Source organism: Muntiacus reevesi, chromosome 17, assembly GCF_963930625.1.
Source record: "Muntiacus reevesi chromosome 17, mMunRee1.1, whole genome shotgun sequence".
Lineage (NCBI taxonomy): Eukaryota > Metazoa > Chordata > Mammalia > Artiodactyla > Cervidae > Muntiacus > Muntiacus reevesi.
In genome coordinates, this window is record NC_089265.1 from 57,681,758 (window position 1) to 57,705,431 (window position 23,674).

The 23,674-nt window shown below is 47.9% G+C and overlaps 2 protein-coding genes across 8 annotated transcripts in view; both read left to right on the forward strand.

Moving 5' to 3' along the window:
* The window catches only part of FRMPD1 (FERM and PDZ domain containing 1), a 45,902-nt gene extending 39,739 nt beyond the window's left edge, over positions 1-6,163 (forward strand). The window contains exons 14-15 of the mRNA XM_065908394.1: positions 292-1,080; positions 3,783-6,163. Coding sequence (XP_065764466.1) covers positions 292-1,080; positions 3,783-6,163 — 3,170 coding nt within the window. The remainder of the gene's footprint in view (positions 1-291; positions 1,081-3,782) is intronic.
* A 3,896-nt stretch (positions 6,164-10,059) lies between these two features.
* On the forward strand, positions 10,060-22,764 carry TRMT10B (tRNA methyltransferase 10B). 7 transcript variants are annotated; one of them, XM_065907774.1, is made up of 9 exons: positions 10,060-10,108; positions 12,180-12,382; positions 12,845-12,953; positions 13,583-13,707; positions 15,769-15,921; positions 17,037-17,115; positions 17,740-17,807; positions 21,450-21,573; positions 22,430-22,764. In XM_065907774.1, the coding sequence occupies exons 2-9, from the start codon at positions 12,197-12,199 to the stop codon at positions 22,534-22,536; spliced, it is 951 nt and encodes a 316-aa protein (XP_065763846.1). In that variant the 5' UTR covers positions 10,060-10,108; positions 12,180-12,196; the 3' UTR covers positions 22,537-22,764. The 7 variants fall into 7 exon arrangements, with proteins under 7 accessions (XP_065763846.1, XP_065763851.1, XP_065763852.1 ...); XM_065907779.1 differs by having other exon boundaries at positions 22,459-22,764; XM_065907775.1 differs by having other exon boundaries at positions 10,083-10,108; positions 12,130-12,382.
* Positions 22,765-23,674: the final 910 nt, after the last annotated feature.

Genomic DNA, 23,674 nt, shown 5'->3' on the forward strand with positions numbered 1-23,674 from the left:
CACCTAAATAGCCAGCTGTTTCCATAAACAGATAGATCTCCTCGGAGGTGGAGGTAATCCTGTCTCTTTAGGTGGCTCAGATAGATGTGGGGAAGGAGACATGACCCTTGTGTGGAGAACGTGGAAATTTGGAGTTCTGTGGACCCCGTGTCAGTCAGCGTAGCCTGGTCCAGGCCTGTCACCCGCTGGACCTGTGTTCTCTCTGCAAAATAAGAGGGCAGGCAGAGTGGGGGTGGGTGGACCCCGAGCACCTGCCAGTCCCCTAATCCTCTCACGTCACTCTTGTGTCAGGCTACGAGTCCAGGGCCTGCAGTGACTCCGAGGAGTCGTCCGAAGTGGACTGCGTGCTGGAGCCCCTCTCCGACGGGCGCCTGCCGAAGCTGGGCCCCTGCAGACCGCTTACAGAGGAGGAGCAGCCTCCTGGGGACAGCTCCGCGCCTGCCGTGGCTGCGAAGGGCCCAAGCACTTGCGGGGCCAGCAGCACAACAGACAGTGCCGAGTCCGAGGCGTCCGACTCGGCCAACACCGAGAGCCGCGGCTGCAGGACCAGCGGCTCCAGTGAGTCCATGGACGCCCTGGAGGAGGATGACCTGGATGCCTGCTCCTCCAGCAGGTCCGGCTTCTTCCACCTGGGCTTGCCGGGCTTCCCGGAGAGTCTTGATTCAGACAGCCAGGAGGAGAGGAGCAGGGTTGAAACCAGTGGCTTCCTCTGTCTCCTGGACCTGGCCCAGAGAGCCAACCCTCAGAGCCAGAAGACGGAGTTTTCTGAGAGTCCTGCTCCTGGGGCCTTCAGCTGGGGGCCGGAACTGAACGCGCTCAGGCTGGACCCTCGGCTGTACGAGGGCAGCCGGACTGACTACTACAGCCTGTGTGCCAACGTCTCCCCCGCCAGCCACGGGAGTGACAGCTCTGATAGCACGGCTGCCCGGCAGGGTGGGGGCACAGCAGCCCCGGGCCAGCGGGGAGGGTCTGAGGCCCTGTCCAGCTCCGCGCTGCAAGCCCTGGCCTTGGAGGATGGCAGTTCCGACGAGGAATACTATGACGCCGCTGACAAGCTCACACCCCCAGACGCCCTGTCCGGTGCACCCTCCCCGGCAGGTCTGTGCATCGTGCAGGCAGCTCCTCCGTCCCCAGGGAGGGCCGTGTGCAAGCCTGAGGGCAAAACGTTTGGGTAAAGCATGGGTGCGCATTCTCTTTTGAGGTGGGCATCCCAACTTCAAGTAAGGGCTACGAGGAGGTTCAGAGAACTGTGGACAGGCAGAGATGAGTGGCATTAATTCCACAGTGGGAATCAGGGGAGGCTTCCCAGAAGAGGCAGCAAGTGGGCCAGGCCTTGTGAGATGGACAGAATTCACAGAGAAAGAAAAGGTTTGATATGAGCCCCCAGCAGAGGGAAGCAGCTGCGCTATTGTTGACCTGGAAGCTTTAAATGAGGCCTTAAAACAAAAAGAACCTAACTGGCAGGCAACTGGTGGTCCTTAAGGAACTCAGACATAGGTGGGAAGATCAGATTCCTCATTCTTTCCTCCACAAAGAGTGTGGGGTGTCTTTCCTCATAGAATGACTTCCAAAGCTGACCTGAGGTCCTTGCAGACCATTTACACACACACACAACACACACACTCACACTCACACATACACTCTCCCTCCCTCCCTCCCTCTCTCTCACTGCACTCTGAAGGGGAAAAACATTGGAAAGTGGCACCCAGACATCAGGAGTGACCCACGAGGGGCGGGGAGCTGCGTCCTCTCCTGCGTGCCAGCCCCTTCCTGCTGCCCGCTGGGCTCTCGTGGTCCCCACTGCCCGGGGGGGAAAGGCCAGCTCCTTGGCAGCCCCTGTGAGGTTTCTCAAGGCCGTCTGTGACATGGCCTCGGTGTGTCTCTCTCCTTCCCCCTGAGCCCTGAACCTGCATTCCTGCCACACGGGCCTCCTTGCCAGTTTTAAAAGTGCCCAGTTCTTTCCTACCTCCAGCCTCTGCACATGCCGCTCCGTCCACCTGAAACGCTCCTTACCCTCATCTTTGGCTGCTGCCCTTCTATCTCTCAGGCCCCACCTGGAAATGCACTTCCTCTGGGGATTTTAACCAGATCGCCAGGACGAGGTCTCCCCACCGCCGTCACACACCCTGGGTGCTTCCTGCCTGTAGCTGCATATTTATTTGTGTGACCTTTGTGTGGATATTTCTCTCCTTCACTAAAGCGACAGCTTCTGTGATTCGGCAGCTGAGCATCTGACACTCACCTCTGTCCTGCCAGAGCTCCTGGCAGTTGCCGCTAGATGGATGAACGAATGGACTCCCCACCATCCACCCCGACCTCACTAACTGACTAGCAGAAACCCACGGCCAGGTTCTGCACTGCTCCCCAGAGAACACGGTCAGCTGCCATCCCTGCCTCCAGTCGTGTCCCGCTAGGCCAGCCATTGTGCTGGGGGCACGATGGGGGTGAGACAGACCATCAGTCAAGGCCTGCCTTGTGGGAGTCCAGTCAGGGAGATAAGGTCCACATCGGACACTTCCTCTTTCATGGAGAGTCAGTGAGGTGCTGGGGAGACAGCCCAGACCTGGGACTCACGGGCCCGAGGTCTGCTTGGGCCGCTGACTCACTGTGAGAGCCTCTCCCATTTTTAAGCTCCAGAAACACCCTTGGCCAGTGGCTGAGGGGGCCTAGAGCAGAGCAGCAACTTCAAAAGGTGTCTGGGCATCAAAATCACCCAAGGGGCCTGAGTCAAATACTATAAATTCCTAGACCCAGCCTCAGAGATTCTGATTTCAGAGGTGTGAGGAGCAGCGTAGGATTTGATGAGGCTTTTAATAAGGTTCAGCCAGGTTGGAAAAAACCAGTCCAAGTATAAGAGCCCTCTGATTCTCAGGCACTAGCGTGTGATCCTAATTCCTTCTGGCTGGTTCCCAGGACTTCTTCATAGAAGTGTTTCTCCGTTCAGAAAGATCCATCTCGGTATGCACAAGATCCCTCATGCCCGTGACTGAGAGTCGCAGTCACTTTTTGTCAAAAGAAAGCTCCTTCAGAACGCTCACCCTGTAGTGACGATCGTAACAATGGTGGCACGGGCTTCCTTTAGTGAACACCAGCTAGGCACAGGCGTGTGCTAGGAGCCTGATAGGGACTGAGTCGTCTATCCAGCATCTATCTATAGACTAAGCATCTATCCACAGTGGTGTTGATGGACATCACTGGCACTGCCTGACTTGGGTTAATGAGAGAAAGTGACATAGGGTTGGAAGGATGTCAGATGGCTTAGAGAATTGCCAGCCGAGGTGAAGCCCTGGTTCTGACACAGGCAGAGGCCAGACCAGGAGGCTAGGCAGCAGCGTTCCTCACTGTACTGTTAGGATACCGTGGCTGCAAAGATGGGTTGTACTGTTGTTGTTGTTTATTTTTTTCTATCAGTGAGTTTGAACTTTTAGGAAATTTTGTGACTGACTTTCTAGCTCATACCTCTGACCACTTGGCTGATATGGATAGGGCTCCTTCATTAATAGTTTCAGCAGCCTATAATGGTTGGAGAGATGTCATCCCCTGAAGGGAAGTTGACCAAAAGACAAGGCACGGGATGTTGGGCAACCCAGGATCAAAGCACATGTACCACAGTGCTCACCCCCACCGTTCAGAAGAGGAAACAGGAGCTCAGCGTTTAACATGCCCCAGGTTACACGGCCCAGCTGGGATTCAGACCCAGCCATCCTGCGTCCTGAACCCGAGGCCTACACGTCTCTTGGTTTTTCTGCTTTTCATGTTCTTTTTCCTTTCTTGATTCTCAGGGCTCAGAGCTGCTTCCGCTGTAGAAACCAATGCCACAGGATTGCAGAATGAAGCCAGCCCCTGCAGCCCTGAGGCCAGCCTGAATCCTGGGCCAGACGGCAGACCGCCAAGCAGAAGGGGAGGGGCGAGGAAGTACGCCAAGACCCTGAGGAAAAGACGGTCCTTCCTGCAGACCGACCACACCTGTCAGGTCTCCTTTCCCCTGGCGCCGTCAGCGTCCTTGGAGAGCGTGGGCGACGTGTGCTTCTATGCCCGGGAGCCCTGCCTGGCCCTGGCCGCGCCCTCCCCGACCGTGTCCTCTCTGCAAGACGTGCAGGGCGAGCCCGGCGTCCTGGAGACCAAGGCCCTGGGGCTGCTGACTCCGCTGAGGGAGACCAGGAGCACAAACCCGGCCTCCCGGGTCATGGAGATGGAGCCAGAGACCATGGAGACCAAATCTGTCACCGACTCTCGCGTGTCGTCTATTTCTGCCATTCGCCTCCGGACTGACCCCAGCCATAAAGAGAGCTCCGGCATTGCCCCTCCGACCTCCAGTGTCGCCAGTTCCCCGGCACACACCCCTCACGGCCTCAACCCAGGCTCGTCCGGCCCAGGTGCCACTCAGGCAGGGCCTCCCCAGACCTCACCTCCGTTTCAAGACTTGAACGACAGCGGCCCCCGAGAGCTCACCGCGGAGCTTGGGAGCAGTGCCTCCTCCCGCTCCAGGGCTGGTGTGAACCCAGACCGCGTCTGCCTGGCCGCCAGCCCGGGGCCACACACTCCTGCTCAAGGAGACACCCTGGAGCTGGGAGGAGCTCAGTTAGAAACAGGATTGGGATCTCTGTTTGTAAATGATATGCCAGAAACTGCCCCCCCGGACACAGAGCCTTTGTTGTCTTCTCGAGACGGACCTAAAAGTGATGAGTGCGGAATAAACTCGGAAGACACGATGGCGTCTTTGCCTGCAGAGGAGGGGCAAGGACAACTCTCTCTGGAATACGGTAGAGAAGACACCAACAGAAACGACACCAGCTCATTTCGTGATGAGTCTGGGAAGGATCCAGGTGACCCCAGGGTGGATGGGTTGGATGTTCTTCCTCAGACTACTGGTGTCAGTGCTCCAGCTGGTGGCATGGTAGCCTCCCTCTTCTTGGAGACTCCTGTTACAGGGACTGTGCAGACCCTACCAAGTTCCCCTACAGAACCCCAAGGACAAAGCAGAGAAATTCCGGGTCAAGCCTGCCAGGCCCAAGAACAAAAACTATTGGCAGAGTTGGATTTTAATTCAGATTTCTTGCTTAGAGACCAGACCATTTCATCAGCCTTCTCTCTAGAGGAGGTCAAGGCAGAGCCACCTAATCATGTGACAGGGGAAGACACCACCCCTGGGGACGTTCCCCAGCGGGTCTCTTTGAATCCAGGGCCTTCTCTGCCAGAGCCACTACCGTGTCCCCTAGAGGAGCCCCACCTAGAAGGTTCAAACCATTTTTCGGTGCCAGAAAGCCAAGGCAAAAGGCCCAGCATCTGCCTTCCTGCTGAGAAGCCTTTTCTGTGCTTTGCCCCAGAGAGCTATCCTAAAGGTTCTGCCAGTCTCAGGACAGCCCCGTCTTTGGGGTTTGCAGGTGTGAATGAGACGGGGGCCCCCAGGATGGGCATGGAGCAGTGCAGCTGCCAGTTTTCCTATGCCACGTGCTTCCGGGGCCTGCAGCCAGAGACAGAGGAGGAAGGCAGAGACTCGGAAGCAGGTCCCACAGCCCCCCTCACCTCGCCGCCCTCTGCAGGAAACCGGCTGAGCCTGCCCTGGAGGCCTGCCCGGGCCCACAGCTGCAGCGCCGAGCTCCCATCGAGGAACAGCCACATCTGGCCGGAGTACTGCTCCAGGGCGCTCAGAAAGCTGAGAGCTGCCCCTGCTAGCATCCCTGAGGGCTTCATCCAACTCATGGAGAGCTTGCTGGAATTACAGGGCATTTTAGAAGCTTCCTGGGGGAATGGGAATAAACACCCCCCCGAGAAGTGCACCTGGCACTTTGCCGAAAGCCGGAGCCGCCTCTGCATGGGCTCCCAAAAGCTCCTGTCAAGCTGTCAGCAGGTGATCAGGATGGACCAGACGCCGGATGAGATGCAGAGCGCTGTGCGGGACACCTTCCAGCACCTGGTCCAGCTGGCCGGCCTGTGCCTGCAGCTCACGGACTGCCGCCGCTGCTCCGGCCACCGCAGGGAGGCGGCGGGGAACCTGAGGGATGTGGTGCACACCTACCACGAGTTTGTGGAGGCCGCTCGGCTGACCTGTGAGCGAGGCTACCGCGACCTGAGCGTGAAACTCCTGGCCCGTCAGTGCACCGCCCTCACGGCCGCCGTGTTCTGTTTGACCCAGAAGTTCCGGGCTTCCACCGCCCTGTGAGCAGGCCAGGTGCCCCGGCCCCCTGCTCTGCCCCAGACATTTCCCTCCCCGCCCCTCTCAAGTGTTTACTATTGACAGTATTCAAATAAACGACTGCTTAATCTTTGCCTGAATTCTACGGAGTGATGACAAGTTTGGGTCACCGGCATTCACTCGTATTCGTTCCACAAACATTAACTGGATACCTCCTCTAGTCAGGGCGTGTACTAGGATCTTATTCATAAGGATGAGGAAGACAAGCCCCTGCCCCTGGCCAGGATGCTCACGGCCCCTCTGGGTGGGTACAGATAAGCAGATTGCCATCAGTAATGTGTGTACCCTAGGAGGCGCATACTCTGCGAGTGTGGACGCTAGAAGTCACATTCTGCCCCAAGAAGGCAGGGATGGGGAGGAAGGTGGAGTCGCTGAAAAATCGTTTTCACCTCTCCCAGCACACTGATTTGGCAGGAACCTCTGCAAGTAGGAGTGAGTACCTGTGGTATGTGATAGATGCCACCTTCACAGGTTAGGGTTTGCAGCACCTCTGCCTGGAGGCCTGGCATTCTTGGTGGCCTCACGGCAATGAGCACAGGCTGCCACGAGGTGGCAGTAAGCACCGTGGTTACATGGCCCCCGCAGCCAGGAGTGCTCCCTGCTTTACCTGAAGCTGACTGTCCCCTCTATCCGATTTAGGGCTTCCCTGATAGCTTGGTAAAGAATCTGCCTCCAATGCCTGGATCAGGAAGATCTGCTGGAGAAGGGATAGGCTACCCTCTCCAGTATTCTTGGCCCTCCCTTGTGGCGCAGCTGGTAAAGAATCTGCCTGCAATGCAGGAGACCTGGGTTTCATCCCTGGGTTGGGAAGATCCCCTGGAGAAGGAAAAGGCTATCCACTCCATTATGGCCTGAAGAATTTCATGGACTGAATGGTCCATAGGGGTGCAAAGAGTCAGACACGACTGAGCAACTTTCACTTCACTTAGGTTACTTCTATCTGTTTTAAATAGCTAAAAAGGCAAATATTAAAATCCTGAACTAGATTTGCCCTTTAAAGACTAATATTAGAGCAAAAGAAATATACCCAGTACCTTTCTCACTAATTCCAGTTGAGCCAGTTAATCCCTATTAATCTTGGTGGGACCTCAATTGGACATGGCTACCTAACTTCTCAGTGCTTTGGTTTTTCTCTTCTGAATATTGGAGAGATTAATAGTGTCTGCTTTGCGTGGCAGAAGCTAGTAAATGCTCAATAAAAGTTAGTAATCATCCCCAGAGTTTATGGATGCTTCTCCCCATCTGAAATCCTTTCTTGCATTTTGTTTCCCAGAAAACTGATTTCTAGATACCCCTGGGATGCCTTTCCCCCTGACTTCTCTGTCCAGGCCTAAGATAATTCAGACACTGACTTGGGGCTGTCAGAGTTCATTCAAACCCCGGGGCTCCTGATTAGTTGTGAGCTCAGTGCATCCTCTCCTCTGAGGCTCCCTAATTCCTCTCCTTCACCCAGAAAAGGCAGAGCAAAAGTAGGGATGTTAAGTGACATACTCAAGCTCTTGCCAATCAGAAGGAAAGCAGTATCTGGGGAGAGAAGGGAATCTTCCCATCACCTGTTAACCAGTTACTCATTAACTGCTGTTGCTGCTAAGTCGCCTCAGTCGTGTCCGACTCTGTGCGACCCCATAGACAGCAGCCCACCAGGCTCTCCCGTCCCTGGGATCCTCCGGGCGAGAACACTGGAGTGGGCTGCCATTTCCTTCTCCAATGCATGAAAGTGAAATGTGAAAGTGAAGTCGCTCAGTCGTGTCTGACTCTTCGTGACCCCATGGACTGCAGCCCACCAGGCTCCTCTGTCCATGGGATTTTCCAGGCAAGAGTACTGGAGTGGGTTGCCATTGCTTTCTCTGACTCATTAACTAGTAACTAGTTAATCAGTACTTGTGCCAGGAGATTTATTTTCTTAGAGGCATGTTTCTTTTCACAGAATACTTTGAATAAAATTTAAATAAGGCTCTTGAGAACAGATTTTAAGTGATTTCATGACCATGAAAGGTAGGAACAACAGGACACCGAAATAATAAAAATTGTTACGATGTTAAACAGGACTTGAATACTTTAACAAGCCGACATCTATGAAGAGCTACTGACTAATTTACGTGAACACAATCTATGTGTTCACAAGCTTAGGGAAGGAGCTCAGGACTTCAATGCAATCAGGTCTTGAATCCTGGTGATCAGGGAAGGCTTCCTGTAGGAGGCAACATTAATTAGAACTAGTATGTCAAGAAGTATTTGTTGAGAAGCTACTGTGTGTCGGGTCCTGGGTTTAGTAGATAGGAAGGTAAGTTATTCTCAGGAAAGGTGAAAAATCACTCATTTGTTTATCCTGTTGATGAATATTTACTGTGCATTGCCACTGGGAATATAATTATTGATAGATGTATTATCAGGGAAGACAGAAAAAATATTTCTGATAGGTGAAGGTGAAATAAAGAAAATGAAGAGTGTCAAGATGGGGCTGAGATGAGCCTATCTTCCCTAGCAGGGATCAGTAAAGGTCTCTCTGAGGAGGGAAGATGTAAGCTGAAACTTAAAGGGTAAGAAGGAGCTAGGCATTTAAAAAGTGAGACAAAAGGGAACCATACTTGCAAAGTACTGTTCAAATCATTGAAACATTTGGTGTGTTTTAATCATTTCAAGAAGACGGTGTGACTGAAACACAGCAAGCTGGAAGAAGAGTGAGCGATGAAGTTGGAGGTGCATCCAGGAACCAGACTGTGCAAGGTCTTAGGAAGGTCAGGTTTGACCTTCAAGTACAGAGGGAGACTGCTGAGAGGGCGGAAGGGACACACACAACCATCTGGCAAATGATGGGGTCAGAGCGGGGTGGGCCGCGACACCAGCGAGGTGCTCCTTTCTGTGGGGACGTGGTCATGAGCTCACAGGAAAGGTACTCAGCACAGCCGAGTGCAAGGTGCATGGGTTGGTAGGTGTGACGGGAGCCACGGAAGACCATTTTAGCCAATTTTCAAGTCCTGCTGAGTACAAAGCCAAGGCCAGCTTCTGAGCAAAGAAGAGACTTTAGAGCTGGGTTTCAGAAAAAAGCCTTCTGGGGGGAGGAAATCATGTTTGGTTTCAGTATTTTACAAGTTGTTCCACTGGCAGATAAAGGATGGGTTAAGGCAGGGACTGGGAGTGGGAGGTGCTGGAGAAGCTGTGGCAAGAAAAGGGGAGGGCCAAGGACAGATCCAACAAGGCTGTGTGGTTTTTTGGACGGGAGGTATTTCAGGCTCAATCAGGGTAGGGTCTCTCAAAAGGATGAGACATCTAAGACTGCAGGAATAAAGAGTGGCTGGTAGTTTTTATCAGGCCAAGGCGTGGGCAAGTCACTCTAGGTCGCTAAGAGTCAGTTTCCCGTGGATTTGTGAGATGGGATGAAGGAGGGAGAGTGGTCAGAGGCTAGATTCACTTGTGATCTGCCCAAGCCAGGATATCTGTTATCCTGGATGACCAGATCGTGGTGAGAGGAACTGTGTCATCCCGAGGGCTCTGCTGGTTACGGGGAAGCCAAGGGAGCCCGAGGGAAGGCAAGCCCCCCAGGATGCCAGATGAGGGGTGGTTCACGTCTGGTTTCAGTCCAGTTTCGCCGTGTTCAGACCATAACAGCCATCAAAGCGCCTGGCCATCTGCAGCAGCTCTGTGCGGTCGGCAAGCGGTTGGGAATGCACCCCCAGCGAACAGGCAAGGAGATCGAGGCTCAGCGAGGCGCAGGAACCTTCCAGCGGGACGCAGCTCCCTAGTACCTTCGTGCGCTTGGCAGCCTAAGCCCAAGCCTTCGCCGCACACCGACCAGCCAGGCTGAAAACGACAACTCCCAGAATGCTACTCGGAGAGGGGCCGGAACCGGAAGTGGGGTCGGAGGCGGGGCTTGGTGAGTGCCGCTTCCGCCGCGGGAGGAGACTGGTTCAGGTACGCAGGGTGTTCGTTGGCGTGAGGGGTCGGGGCTGAGGGTCCGGCCTCGGACTGCCGCCTCGTTTGACCGTGTGGCAGAAGCCTGGGAAGCAGGCGCTCGGCCTGCAGTTGTGTGGCCCCAAACTCTTGATGCTGTTCCTTCCTGCTTCCCGTCGCTTTCGCAGCCTGTGAGCCGTACGGGGCCTGTTTCGGGGTACTCTCGAGCTTGGGGTCAGGGTGTTCTAGTGCTGAAGGTGCCGGAGGAGGAGAGCCGGCTTTGGTAGCTAAAACCTAACATGAGAAGCTAAGAGAAGAGTTCAGAGGCTGGTCCATCACTTAGCGCCCAGAGATGTGTTCATCAGGTGGAACATGGGTTAGAAGAGTTCTGAGGCCTCCGTCAACTCAGAGATGGGGGTGGAGTGGAGGATTGATTTATTCAGCATGTCTTTATTGAGCGTCTGTTACGTACGAAGCCTGTTTCCAGGCATAGAGGATATAGCGAACAATACAAACATAACCCTTAATAGGAGTGGGGACGTTCAGACCAAAAAATAAGTACGGTGTGTGCCATGTTGGATAGGGAAAATTGGAATGTAGTGAGGAAGGTGGTAGTCATATAATTATCCAGGGGAAGAGGATTGAGGTAGAAAGAACAGCAAGTGCAAAGACCCTAAGGTGCTCTATCCTTGGTATGTTTAAGAAACAGCAACAGCAAGTAGACCAGATAGCGCAGACAACAATAGATGATCATTAACAATCAGTATAGGTTATTGTAAGTGTTCAGGAAAATAATCAATTAGCAATCTATAATAGGAATAGAAGAGAGTTTTATTATAGCCAAATTGAGGAGTGTAACATGGAGACATAAACTCAGGAAGCACTTGAAGTGTGTTCTACCAGACAACAAAGTGGGAGAACTTTATAAAGGTAAAAACTGCAAGGTTACAGTTAGTTACATGAGTTACTTATCATGAATTATAATTGGAGCTGGCAAGAAATAAGGGTGCTTATTAGTAAGGATTGGTTAAGGTCTGAAATGGTTGTGTAGTTATGTAAGGAGATCTTGAGACTGTAAGATTGCAGTTGGACTGGTGTTATTCTGAATATGACTGATCATGTCCTTGGGGGTCTGGTACAGTTCAAAGAAAGTTCAGGTTCTCAATGGTGCAAAGACTTGTCTGAGACCAGATCTTCAAGGGCCACCCAATTCCATTTTTGTTTGCCTGAACTCTTACTCCATTTTAGTTTCAATGGATCATTACAGAGGATTACTTTTTCAAAGATACACATTTCCTGCTATGTTGATAGCACACTGGACTCAGAGGAGTAGCCATGAGCAATGGTTATACCGTTCTTAGACTACAACTTGGCTGTAGACTAGAGCACTTCTTTTACATATCTTCCTCAGGGATTTTGAACTCCACTTTGAAATTATTACACTAGTTAAGTGTGCTGTAACAGTGATTCTTCTTATTTTTCTACCTCAGCTCTTCTGATGGATATTAACCATTTCCTCTATGACTATGGCTTTCTGCTGCAGTAAATATGTAGATCAGAGGAGGGAATATGTAGATTTGAAAAATGAATTCTGATACATCACCAGCACCTTAGAATCCTTGGTTGGTTGGATTTGGACTGCTCTTTACCATAATTTTTGGCCAGCTCTAAACCTTCCAGGATGTTTCTAGTACAGGACTTTGCATAGAGTAGGTGCTTAGTAAATATTTGTTAAAAGGATGATGTTGAAAATAAATGGAAATGTAATGGGATAGGTAGGTTTTACCATCTCTGTCTCACCCTCCACTCATACATGCATTCCAAAGAACAAGTGAGTTTACTGATGTCACTGCAGCAGGGAATAATCATTGCTTGGAGGTGTCAGGGGCCGTGCCTGTCTTCTAAAGAGCGAGTTTGGCTTCCTTCCTACGTAAAGGTTTCCGTGCTTACACATTTCTCTAGAAGACACACAGGCTTTTCTCTGTGTTAGTATTTCACACACTTCTACTCCTTCAGTAACGCTGTTTGTCATTTGGATGTAGGGAAATACTTCTGCAAGTATAACAGTTCCTTTTTCTAATCTGGGGACAAGGACAGAGGACTAAGCGCATGGACTGGAAATGGGAAGGGAGTGCTCAGAAAACAGAGTCACGGGCGCCGCAGGAGCACGAAATTGCCCTCGACAGCCCAGGTGAAGATGGCGTCTCTGAGAGCTTCCAGCTTCTACAGATTGACGTGGGATGTGAGCGTTGGGAGCAAGAGGCCCTGCCCACAGGCAGTGCGACTTGGTGCTCGGTGAGTGGAGCCAGTTGCCTGGTCACGGTCTTTGAGATGATGGAATGTCCCAGAGGCCCCTATTTCAAGGATAGATCCTGGTAACGAGAAGATTGGGAATGAGTTAGATGTATTCTAAGGGATGAGTTTCCTGTTACCTGGTTTAAGGTTTAATTTCATTTGGATCATAGAAAAAGTAAATTAAGTTCAGGAGGAATCTTTGTACACCTCAGAAAGGTCAGGAAATCTCAACCCTGTTTCTAATAAATTTACTGTGACCTTGGGCATGTCACTTCTCTTTTCTGGGGTTCTGCTTTCTCTAAACACAATCTAGTCCATTTTTGTTTTTAAGACTAACACCCCTTTTCTCTCCTAACCCTATATCTAAATTTGAAAAATAAGTAAGTAACTATTTCTAATATTCATTTTCCTTTCTGGTGCTTATGAAGTTCTCAAACAATTTTGTTTTCTGGATAACATAAGAAAAATGTCCAAAGAAAGCAGAGACACTGGGAAAAGATAGTTGCGGCAAAGAAGAGTAAAAGAAAACAAGAGAAAGAAAGAAGAAAAGCCAACCGTGTAGAAAATCCAGGTAATGGTAAATTAGATTGTTGGTGTAACTATTAGTACATTTATATCTTAGCAAACTGGTATCTGCTTGTTCCTGGAAGAGTGGGGATATTGTTTTTAAGTAAAAACGTCTGGGAGATATGACCTATTGTTCTGTTTTGTCGGGAATCAGAGTATCGAAGAAAGCAAAATTTGAGACTACCTTTCAGGTATAAGCGGCCTAGTGCATATGTGTGTTTATAAGCTCAGAAGTAGAAGGAATGATACTAACAACAGCTAATGTTTATTCAGGGCTGTGTGCTAGGTTCATTGCTAAGAATTTTACCTGGTTTACCATAAGGGGTAAGAACTTTTATTATCCTCATTTTCTCGGCAAAGAGGCTGAGGCTCAAAGCAGTTAAATAACATGCCCAAGATGATATAGCTAATACATGACCAAACTGAACTCTGACTTAGATCCAGCAGTGTGTTCAGAGCACTGGCTTCACTGTTCCGCTACACCCATACTGCCTAATGAATGAATACCTGGTGTGAGCTTCCAGTTTCTCTTCCTATGCAAGAAGTATTCACCTGGCTGGGGAGGTCTAGTGCTTACTGAATAATATTTTTCTGCTTTTCCACTTTGATTCCTCTCTGATATTTCTACCCTAGGCATCTACCCCCAGCACAGCAAACGTTTCCTGAGATCCCTAATCAAGGAAAGACTTTTGGAAGCCAAGCACTCAGGCCCAAGACTCTGTATCGATTTGACTATGACCAACCACATGTCTAAGAAGGTGAGGCATCCACTGAACTCTGAGTGTCTGCTCACGTGAGAGAGGTTCGGGCGGGAGCAGCTTTTACACAGAGCGTGACCAGCTCCAGCCTCTAGGATTCTCTAGTAGTCCAGCAAATGTGCTTAGGTTTCTACACATGGCTGCTAAGTTCCAAGAGGGCTATTGTAAATAGGAAGGGAATAGACATCCACTGGTTTAGTTTAGAATTTTTTTACCTTATATTCTGTTTTAAACCCAGCACATTTGCTGCTGTGTTCATGGTGTCCCAAGTCTAGAAGGAGCCTTTCAGGTGTAATTCTCCAGAGAAATCTTTGGCTTTCTGCTAGGGAGAGGAATGTTTGCCTGGTTGTATGTTGTGGGGAGATGACCTAGTGCGAGGTCTTTCTACACTGTAGGTGTTTTGTAAAGCCCTGTTGCTGAAGGATGGCTTTTCACCCTAGGATTCTGGGGGTGGCTGAACACACAACACTCCACACCAGACAGATAAGATTGATAACAGTTTATTGGTCATATGCACTCATCTGGAAAGGAGCTTGACACTGCACACTATTCGGGCCACATGGGATTGCGTTCGGGAACAGAATAAACAGCCAGGGGCCATAGAGGGCAGATTTTATAAGTTTCTGCAGGAAGATTGATTGGTTTGTTGGAATAATGCCATGGGCTGGCAGGAGCATTGAAACCCATTAAAATGCCCTGGAGAAGGGCATGGCGACCCACTACAGTATTCTTGCCTGGAGAATCCCATGGACAGAGGAGCCTGGGACACAGTCCATGGGGTCGCAACTAGTCAGAAATGACAGAAGCGACTTAGCACATACGCATGCATTCAGGGATAAGGAGGAACCCTTTATCAGAGGAATCCCTTTGATAAAAGAGTTGTTTGGCTTGCGCACCTTATCACATGGGAGCAGAATTTGGAGAGGAGCTTGCAGCTAGGCCCTTCAGAGCCCTCTCATTTTCACCAGGTAACAAGGGGGCACACAATATCGGACCTTGATTTGAGGCCTTATACCAAAAAACACGTCTTCGTTTCCCATCGTCCCTGTTGTAGGTGCTAGTGTCTGCATGTTTTTTAGAGAAATTAGGATCCGAGATTCTTCCAGGAAACCTCTAACTGTAGCCCACTGAAAAGGTCAACCAAGAATTTTCTACTGTTTGTATTCATTGAGATATCAGATTAAATCAAAGCCTGAGGTATTTTTTGTGTGTTTTTACTTTTTTCCTGTACTGAACCACGTCAGGCCAGATTGTGAAATGACCTTTCTGTAAAGGTTATGTCTCTGAATCGGGATGGAAAGTTAAAAATTCCAAACCTATGATGTTGCCTGGAGTTAGGGAGAATGTGCCGAGTTTACCTGATGGAGTATGAAAATGCCTATACAGTAATCTAACCTCTTTTTAATAAATAGTAAACATCACATGGTAAGCTTTTTGATAAAAGCTAACAGAGAAACAGAGTTACAAATGTAGAAAAGAAACTTATGGTTACCATGGGGTGAAGGGAGGGGCAAGGATAAATTGGGAGATAGGAACTGACACATCCACCCTACTGTGTATAAAACAGACACGTGATAAGGACCTACTGCATAGCACAGGGAGTCCGCTCAGCGCCTCGTGGTGGCCTGTGTGGGCAGAGAGTCTGAAAACGAATGGGTTTATGCACAGATGATTCACTTTGCCGTACACCTCAGACTTAATGCAGCATTGGACGTCAGCTATGCTTCAGTCGTTTTGTAAAAAGCTAAAAGAAGTATATATATGTGTGTATACATGTATGTTTTAGCCAGTCCAGAAGGAGGGAGAGGTCTTAGTTTTTTCATTAACTGATTGTTTCTGGGCTGGTATCATTACCTAACTTTGATCTATAAGGTGTGACGCCATGGGATGTAACACAAGTGCACACATACATGTACGCACTTGTGGAGTCAAAGGGGCCGTTGTATTTCATGAGATTTCCCAGAGTCATGTTCCGTGAACCTACTCTGTAACCATTTGTGGATAATGAATTTAGAAAGAGTGGGCATGTCACCACCTTAAGGTATTCTGGCTTCTTTGAAGGAGTTAAGTAGACTGGCTGGACAGATCCGAAGGTTGTATGGCTCCAATAAAAAAGCTGACAGGCCATTTTGGATCTGCCTCACTGGCTTCACCACAGACAGCCCTCTGTATGAAGAGTGTTTGAGGATGAATGATGGATTTTCCAGTTATCTGGTAAGCCTTATTTTGCATATTATTTGGATTGTCATTTGAAACGTAGGTTGGAGGGGATAATAGTAGGTTTTTTTAACTTTTTAATGTTTTGATATAATTTATATGTTTTCTCTTTTACAGTCTTAACAAATTTAGAACCTCTCTTCAGTTCTTACATTTAAAAATTTTCATCCTTCCCACTGCATTGGAAAACAGTATTACCAGTGTCTAGGGCTGTATTTTGTGTCTAGTGTATTTTACACTAGACTGTGCGTTCCAGGAGTGTTTTAGGGAAACGCCATGACTCTGTGTTCTTAAAGTGCAGGATTGGGAAACATGAGTCCTGGGGGGAAGAGAGAGCCCCTAAGGAAGTAATAAGGATTTAAGGTGAGTTTTAGGGAGTGTTAAGGGTTACTTTCAGCACTTCCCTTAGGATCTCTTAAATGTCGAGACTGACATGCAGCCAGGAACCCAGATGAGTGCCTAGGAAGTGACCCTGAAGGTGCCCTTGTGTTCGCATCGTGTAGCTGAGACTCAGGGTGACCTTTCCCAGGGAGGTCCTCAGAGGCCCCAAGTGTGAAAGGTGCCGTTTGCGTTGCTGCCTGTGGTGCTGTTACCTTCCTGTCCCCCCTGTAATGCAGCCGTTCCCAGCCTTATTTGTCCATGTTTTGTGGTTCCTGCATATGAGCCAAACAGATCCACTCGAGGGCCCGTGTAGTGCAGTCCTCTTGCTGCCCTGTCTTCATGCTTTTCTTAGGTAATTCCCTCCGGCTTGAATACCTTTCCCTTCTGTGTGTGTCGGCCTCCCCGCTTTTCAGAGCCCAGCTCCAGCATCCCCTTCACGGCAAGGCTGTTCCTGGCGCTGTCACTCTTCTCTGCAGTCCCAGGCCTGCCCCTGTGTCTGGCAGGGCCTCCTTACCGCTCTGTCTCGTTTTGTAAGGCTGAGTGTCTGCGCCCTTCTACTTCTCCGCCCCACCTGAGCCCTCTCTGAGAACAGGCTGTCAGACATGGATCCCTTTGATGCACCTGGAGCCAGGCCTGATAGAAACCGCTGCATGCCCCGTAAGGAACTGGGTGCTGCAGTGTGGGCGTGTCTTAACCTAGTAACACTACATTGGATTGTTTTCGTTTTTCAGCTAGACATAACAGAAGAAGACTGCTTTAGTTTATTTCCTCTGGAAACCCTTGTGTACCTGACTCCTGACTCAGAACATGGTATGTTCTTTATGCGTTCATTGCTTCTAGTCCTTTATTTCCTTATTCCTGGTGTCAGAATTTGTTAAAGCCAGCCGTGGTGTATCCAGGGTAAAAAAGGAATGAACATTAATTGCACACCTCTTACGGATAGAGACCTCTCTGGATGCATTGTATTTGTCCTGCCACATGTGCATAGCTGCACAGATTTAGGGTCTCCATCCTCAGTTGGGCCTTGTGAGCTGCTTGGTAATCCTCCTGAGTTTTCCTGGTCACCTCCTTGCATTGACTCTTTTTGGATCAATGTTAGATAAATATTTTTCCCCCGAAAATTATCTATTTCACATAATTGTCAGTTTTATTAAGTTGATCTCAGTAGTTGTCTTCTAATTATTTTATATTTCTCTGAAATTTTGCCTCCTTTCTGAATCCAAATGGTGATTTGAGTCTGCCTATCTGATTAGATATGACAGTGGTTTAATCTATTTAATTGAACTTTCCAGAGAATTAGCAAATCTATTATCTTTTCATTTCCTATTTCATTAAATTTCTACTTTTTAGCATTAATAATTCTTTCCTTTTACAGTCTTTGGATTTAGAAATTATAGAACAGATTGATCTTAATGGCCTTTATTTTTTCATTAGCTCTTGAGAATGTTGATCTAGACACAGTTTACATCCTTGGTGGACTTGTGGATGAAAGCATTCAGAAGGTAAGTGTACATTTTAGGCCTGATAACTGCATTTTGAAAAGTGAAGCTTTCTTTTAGAGGCACCTGCCCTGTTGTAATCTCACCCAAAAAGCATAAGAATCCAGAAGGAGTCGGAGGAAAGAGCCTCCTCTGCCTCAGTTGGCCCTCCTACTTTTTGCCAAGTTCCCTCTCTTCTCATCACCAATGTCAGCAATCCTGATACCTGACAGAATCCAGTCAGGGACTAGAGGGGGAATATTTGGTAATTACATAAATAGCCATTACTGAATTCCTTTCTTCTCTTGTCTTCAGTTCTGCAGGGATTACTCTGATCTTGACCAAGGAGCTTTTTTTTTTTTTTTTAATGGTTGGCTGTATTGGATCTTAATTGTGGCGCATGAGATCTGTAGTTGTGACTTGTGAGATCTGGTTCCCTGACCAGGGCTCACACCCAGGCCCCCTGCACTGGGAGCCAGGGGTCTTAACCACTGGGCTGCCGGGAAGTTCCTACCAGGGAAGATTTCAGCATTCTTACCAGCTCTCTGTTCTTTGCTGAAAGAGGAGTTTGTTCCTTCTTAGCTCATCTTCCCTGTTGACAGATGTCTTACCCATAATCTCAACCGCAATAGAATTGTCCAGGTTTCTTTTCTTGGATTTGAATTTTACGAGAATAATTGGAGTTTTGAAACGCACTTCTATTATACAAATATTTGTTGAGGTAATTTTTTATGCTTAATAATTAGGATATTCTGTAGATGTAAATGATGATATAATGGTTAAAATATATAAACAGGAGCACAGTGAAAAATAAGTCTATCTCTCATCTCTGTCACCCAGTGTCTGCCTGTGAGGCAGCCATGGTTCTCTTGTGTATCTCTTGATATATTCTGTGGCCACACAAGTATGTGTTTATGGGTTTGTGGTCGTATTAAATGAATATATTTTTTCATATATGAGAGTGTATTTTTTCATATGTATGTGAGATACATACACATATTTAACACAAAGGATATTTAACTGTATTGCATTTATTCTAAAAAAAGTCAAGTGTTCCATGACTCCATAGTGATAGTCTTAAAATATGGGCAGGAGGTAGGGGTAGGGGAGGGCTGTAAAGAAGTCAGCTAATAAAAAAAAATGAGAAGCTAATAAATGAGAAACGAGTAACAGAATTGAAAAATCATCATTTTGTCACTCCCAGTGTCATCACTGATTCAGGGAATTGACTGAAAGAAAGGTTGTGAGGGAACTAACTATTCATGTGGTCTCAAAGTACCAGCCCACAGATTAGAAAGGCAAAAGTGTACCCTTACAATGAAGTGATCTGGAGTTCACCATCCTAACAAATGATCAAACAGAATCACCAGTGGTGACATGTACCTCCTTATGATGGAATCTCACCTGTGATGTATTCTTACTAGAAACTGTTTAAACTGAATTTAATCATCAGCAGATCTAGGATGTGAGACATTCTGTAAGACAGCTGGACCAGACTTTGAAAGAAGTCAGTGTAATGAAAACTGATATGGCCACGGGGGCTATTTTAGATTAAAAAGACATAACAGCCAAATGCAGTCTCCCACAGCAGAATGACAGCCCCTTTTTTGAAGCAGACAGTTCTAGAGGGCCAGTGAGCAGTGTGTAATATATAGATGCCCAAATGTAACATATAGTCCTCTTTATTTTCCACCAACATTTAACCTGAAAAATAGCTGGCACAAAGATTTGTCAAAGGTATAGAAGTTTTTGGTTGCTACTTAAGAGTTTGGCTTCTTCACTGCTGCTGCTGCTAAGTCGCTTCAGTTGTGTCTGACTCTGTGACCCCATAGACGGCAGCACACCAGGCTCCTCTGTCCCTGGGATTCTCCAGGCAAGAACACTGGAGTGGGTTGCCGTTTCCTTCTCCAACGCATGCGTGCATGCCAAGTCACTTCAGTCGTGTCCAACTCTGCAACCCTATGGACAGCAGCCTACCAGGCTCCTCCGTCCACAGGATTCTCTAGGCAGGAATACTGGAGTGGGTTGCCATTTCCTTCTTCACAGAAATATGCTAAGAACAACATTTATTCAAGGGGAATCATTTTATCTTTAAATGTGGAAAGAACAGAAACTAGACTGTAAACTCCTTCAGGGCAGCATCCAAGTCTCCTACTACGTACTCTAGTTCAAAATGATCATAAAATAATGGAGTCGACTTTAATAACCATAGCTCATATATGCGAGAGGTTGTTAACTTTCAAAGAAGTCCTTTGAGTAGCTGTACCTTTATTCCATCTGAATTGCATCACTTAAAACATTTTTGGAAGGTCTGTCTTGGAATCATGTTTCATGTGAGTCTGAGACGCTAGTAGTCCAGTGTCAGAAGAAGGAAGGTGCTAGGCCTGCTCTATGCTGTTCCAGTTCTTTAGACCACATTCACAGTGGTCAGTCAATATGGGATGGTAAACGAAAAGACATTGAGAAGCTAGAACAAGTTCAGAAGAGGTTGACCTGAATAATGAAGGGACTCAAAACTAAATCATGGTCAAGGAAAAGTTGACAGGACTGAGACTGTCAGCCTGGAGATGAGCGGATTCATAGGGCCTGCTCCCTGCCTCTAGTATCTGAACGGTCATCCGGTGGAAGGGCCATTTCACTTGCCTGGCATGGCTCTGGAGGAAGAGAACCAGAACAAACGACCACAAGTCTCAGAGGAAATCGAAAATGTGCCTCGATATCAAGATTCCCTATTAACTGCTACTATCAGAATTGGAGTGGGTTACCCCAGAAGGCATGAACCCCCTGTCCCAAGGGTTGTCCACTTAAAGCCAGAGGCCACCAGGCAGTGAGGTCATGGAGGACAAACATTGAATGGGTGCTTGAAGTGGAATAGTTGACTGTCGAGGTCCCTTTCAAACCTGAGTATGCTAATTTTCCAGTAATATAAAACTTTAATCCTGAGATTCCAAATGCATAGATGACTTTCCTAGATCTTCTTAAAAGGTAGTGAGTATAATTTAAACTTCAGTCCATGACTCAGGGACATCCCTTAGGGGACATTAATGACTGTACTCTGCTGCTAAATGGCCTCAGTACTCTGAAGGTAAATGACCTTGGATTGTTGGATTTTTTGTTCTGTCTCCTTTTTGTAGTTTTCAGAATCTTGCCTTTTCACTGGGCTGTATGTTCTCGTACCTTAATGCTGTCTCGTTACTAGTGGTGTGCTTAACTCGAATCCCGTCTCCTTATTTCTAATTTGCTGCCACCAGTTGGCGGTGGCTGAGCACTCCAGAGAGCCAGAACTGGAGGTTACTGAGCTCGGGCTCGCGGTGTTCTCTGGCTGATTGGACTGCTGGGGTTTCTGGATGCAGGTTGTGGCTGCAGATCGGCCTCTTTTTACTTCCTTCCTTCTTGGTTGTATTGATAAGTGGCAGCAAGTAGAAGCTAGCAGATAAGTGGCTGCCAAATAAGTGAGTTATTGCTGCATAAGCCATTTCTTACTTGCCAGAAATAAATACTCTTCATTATCTGCAGTTTCTTCCTATTTTTTAAATACACTTATCATTTAATTATGATTACAGATGTAAATGGTAAAGGAGGATTCTGACAATTTGCTCTGCTGCATATTACATTGAGAATAACTTCATGTATTATTTTTATAAGAAAAATGTTTGTGATTTACAGAAGGTGACACTTCACAAGGCCCAAGAACACTCTGTTAAGACTGCCCGCTTACCAATCCAGGAATATATGGTCAAATGCCAGAATGGGAAAAACTACCATTCAGCGATACTGACCATCAATCAAGGTACTCCTCACATGGCCCACGCTTAACATGTTAGTCATGCTGCTGCTTCTGTGCATTGTTTAAGTACAAATGGCCCCTGAAGCAGCCTCCCCTGTGACTGATGTGCTCGGACTTTATTGTGTGCACTCTGTGACATGCATCCTGGCCTCTCAGAGGCGTTTTGCATCTTCTTCCTTATTCCCAACTGTGTTAAAGATGGTGGAAGTTGTTCCTTTGTCCTAGTATGCCATGCCTTCAGCCTGTCACTGAACAGTGAATTCCTGTTTGTCCTTCCTGATTCCATTCATGGGCATCTTGGCTCCCTTCCCCTTCCGGGCCTGTCAGGCCCTCTGATGTGTTCCTGGTGTACTGTGTTCCTCTCTGCTGCAGCATTGTCCATTCACAGGCCTCTATCTCTCAGTGCAGGCTGAGATCCTCGTAGGCAAGTAGGGCCTTTGTCTTTGCCTGTCTCCCCAGGACCTGGTACCATACGTGGTGGAGTAGATTTGTTGATTGAAATATTCCAGAACACTTTTTTCCCTGTCGCTACTGCTAAGTCGCTTCAGTCATGTCCGACTCTGTGCGACCCCATAGACGGCAGCCCACCAGGCTCCCCCGTCCCTGGGATTCTCCAGGCAATAACACTGGAGCAGGTTGCCATTTCCTTCTCCAATGCATGAAAGTGAAGTCGCTCAGTTGTGTCCGACTCTTAGCGACCCCATGGACTGCAGCCTACCAGGCTCCTCCGTCCATGGGATTTTCCAGGCAAGAGCACTGGAGTGGGGTGCCATTGCCTTCTCCGTTTTTCCTTGTTAGTCATATACTAATTCTCTTTTCTCTGTGTGGTCCGTTTGTTTTCCATTTATCCTTCTAACAGTGTTTGATATCCTGTCTACTTACTTTGAGACTCAAAACTGGCCTGAAGCATTGAAGAAAGGAGTTTCTTCCAGAAAAGGCTATGTTCTTCAGAACTCAGTGGAATGATGGAGAGCCTAAGGAGGCAGTTGCAGGAGCTGAAGTCGCTGGAGTTGTCTTGACCAAAGAGCAGAGCAGAGAACGGTGGTGGTACTTGACATCTTGGCTCTTCACTGGCATGAAGGACCGCATTTCATGCTCTTTTGTATCTCCCGTAGTGCCTGTCTCACAGGAAGTGCCCAGATACATGTTGACTGACTACAAAGTTTACATAACAATGAATTAGCCCTAAGACTACATGGCTTTGGATGTGTTTATTCATCTTTTTATTTTTTTTATTCATCTTCTGGACATCTATTTGTGAAGTACCTACTCATAAGAGTAGCTTAAATAAGTATTGTTCTATCCAGAGTTAAGTTTTCACTGCCCAGGCATGATCAAGCTGCATGACTGTCCAGCCATCGCAAACATGACTCTCCCCAGCTCAGTGATACGCTGTACAGAGTCTGCAGGGTCAGCCTGTCCTAACAGCCCTGCTTTGAGCCCCCACAGCACTTGTCCATCTGTGGCTCCTACTTTCTCTCCCCTATTCTGAGTATGGGCAGTGAGAGTTTCTCTCTCCCTAATGGTAGCCTTGTAACAATTTGTGGCAGTATCTTTGTATCCTTATGAGCTTTCTAACAACTAGATTCTTCATATATACTTGTGATTAACAGGTCAAATTGAAAAGCACACAGTATTGATAAGTTTAACTTGAAGAGACAGAAAATACATTGTATCTGACACAGGTATGTTGGGTAACCTAAATCTCAGTGATCCCTTTTTTTCATGTCCTAGTCAGGTAGAGTTGCTTCAGTTACTCTAGCCAGTTTGGGTTAGTAAACTTGATAATTTAGTTAGCTGCTAGCAAGTTCAGAAAATGTATTCTATATCTCAGAAGAACCAAAAGGTTACTTTTCTGCTCTGTCCCCTCTCCACAGTTTAAGTTCCTCAAGAGCTGTGATCACTTGATACATTTTATCAGTGTCCTTTTACTACTTACAAATGGCCCAGTCTTCAGGAAACATCTTTAGGAATATATAATGCTCCTTGGTCTTTATCAACCCACTGAATGTGTTCTATAATCTCTGTCATCCAGAAGGCCAATGGATAGGCTTCAGGGGTCTATAACTCTTACCATATATGGATATATTCTCAGGGAGGTCTC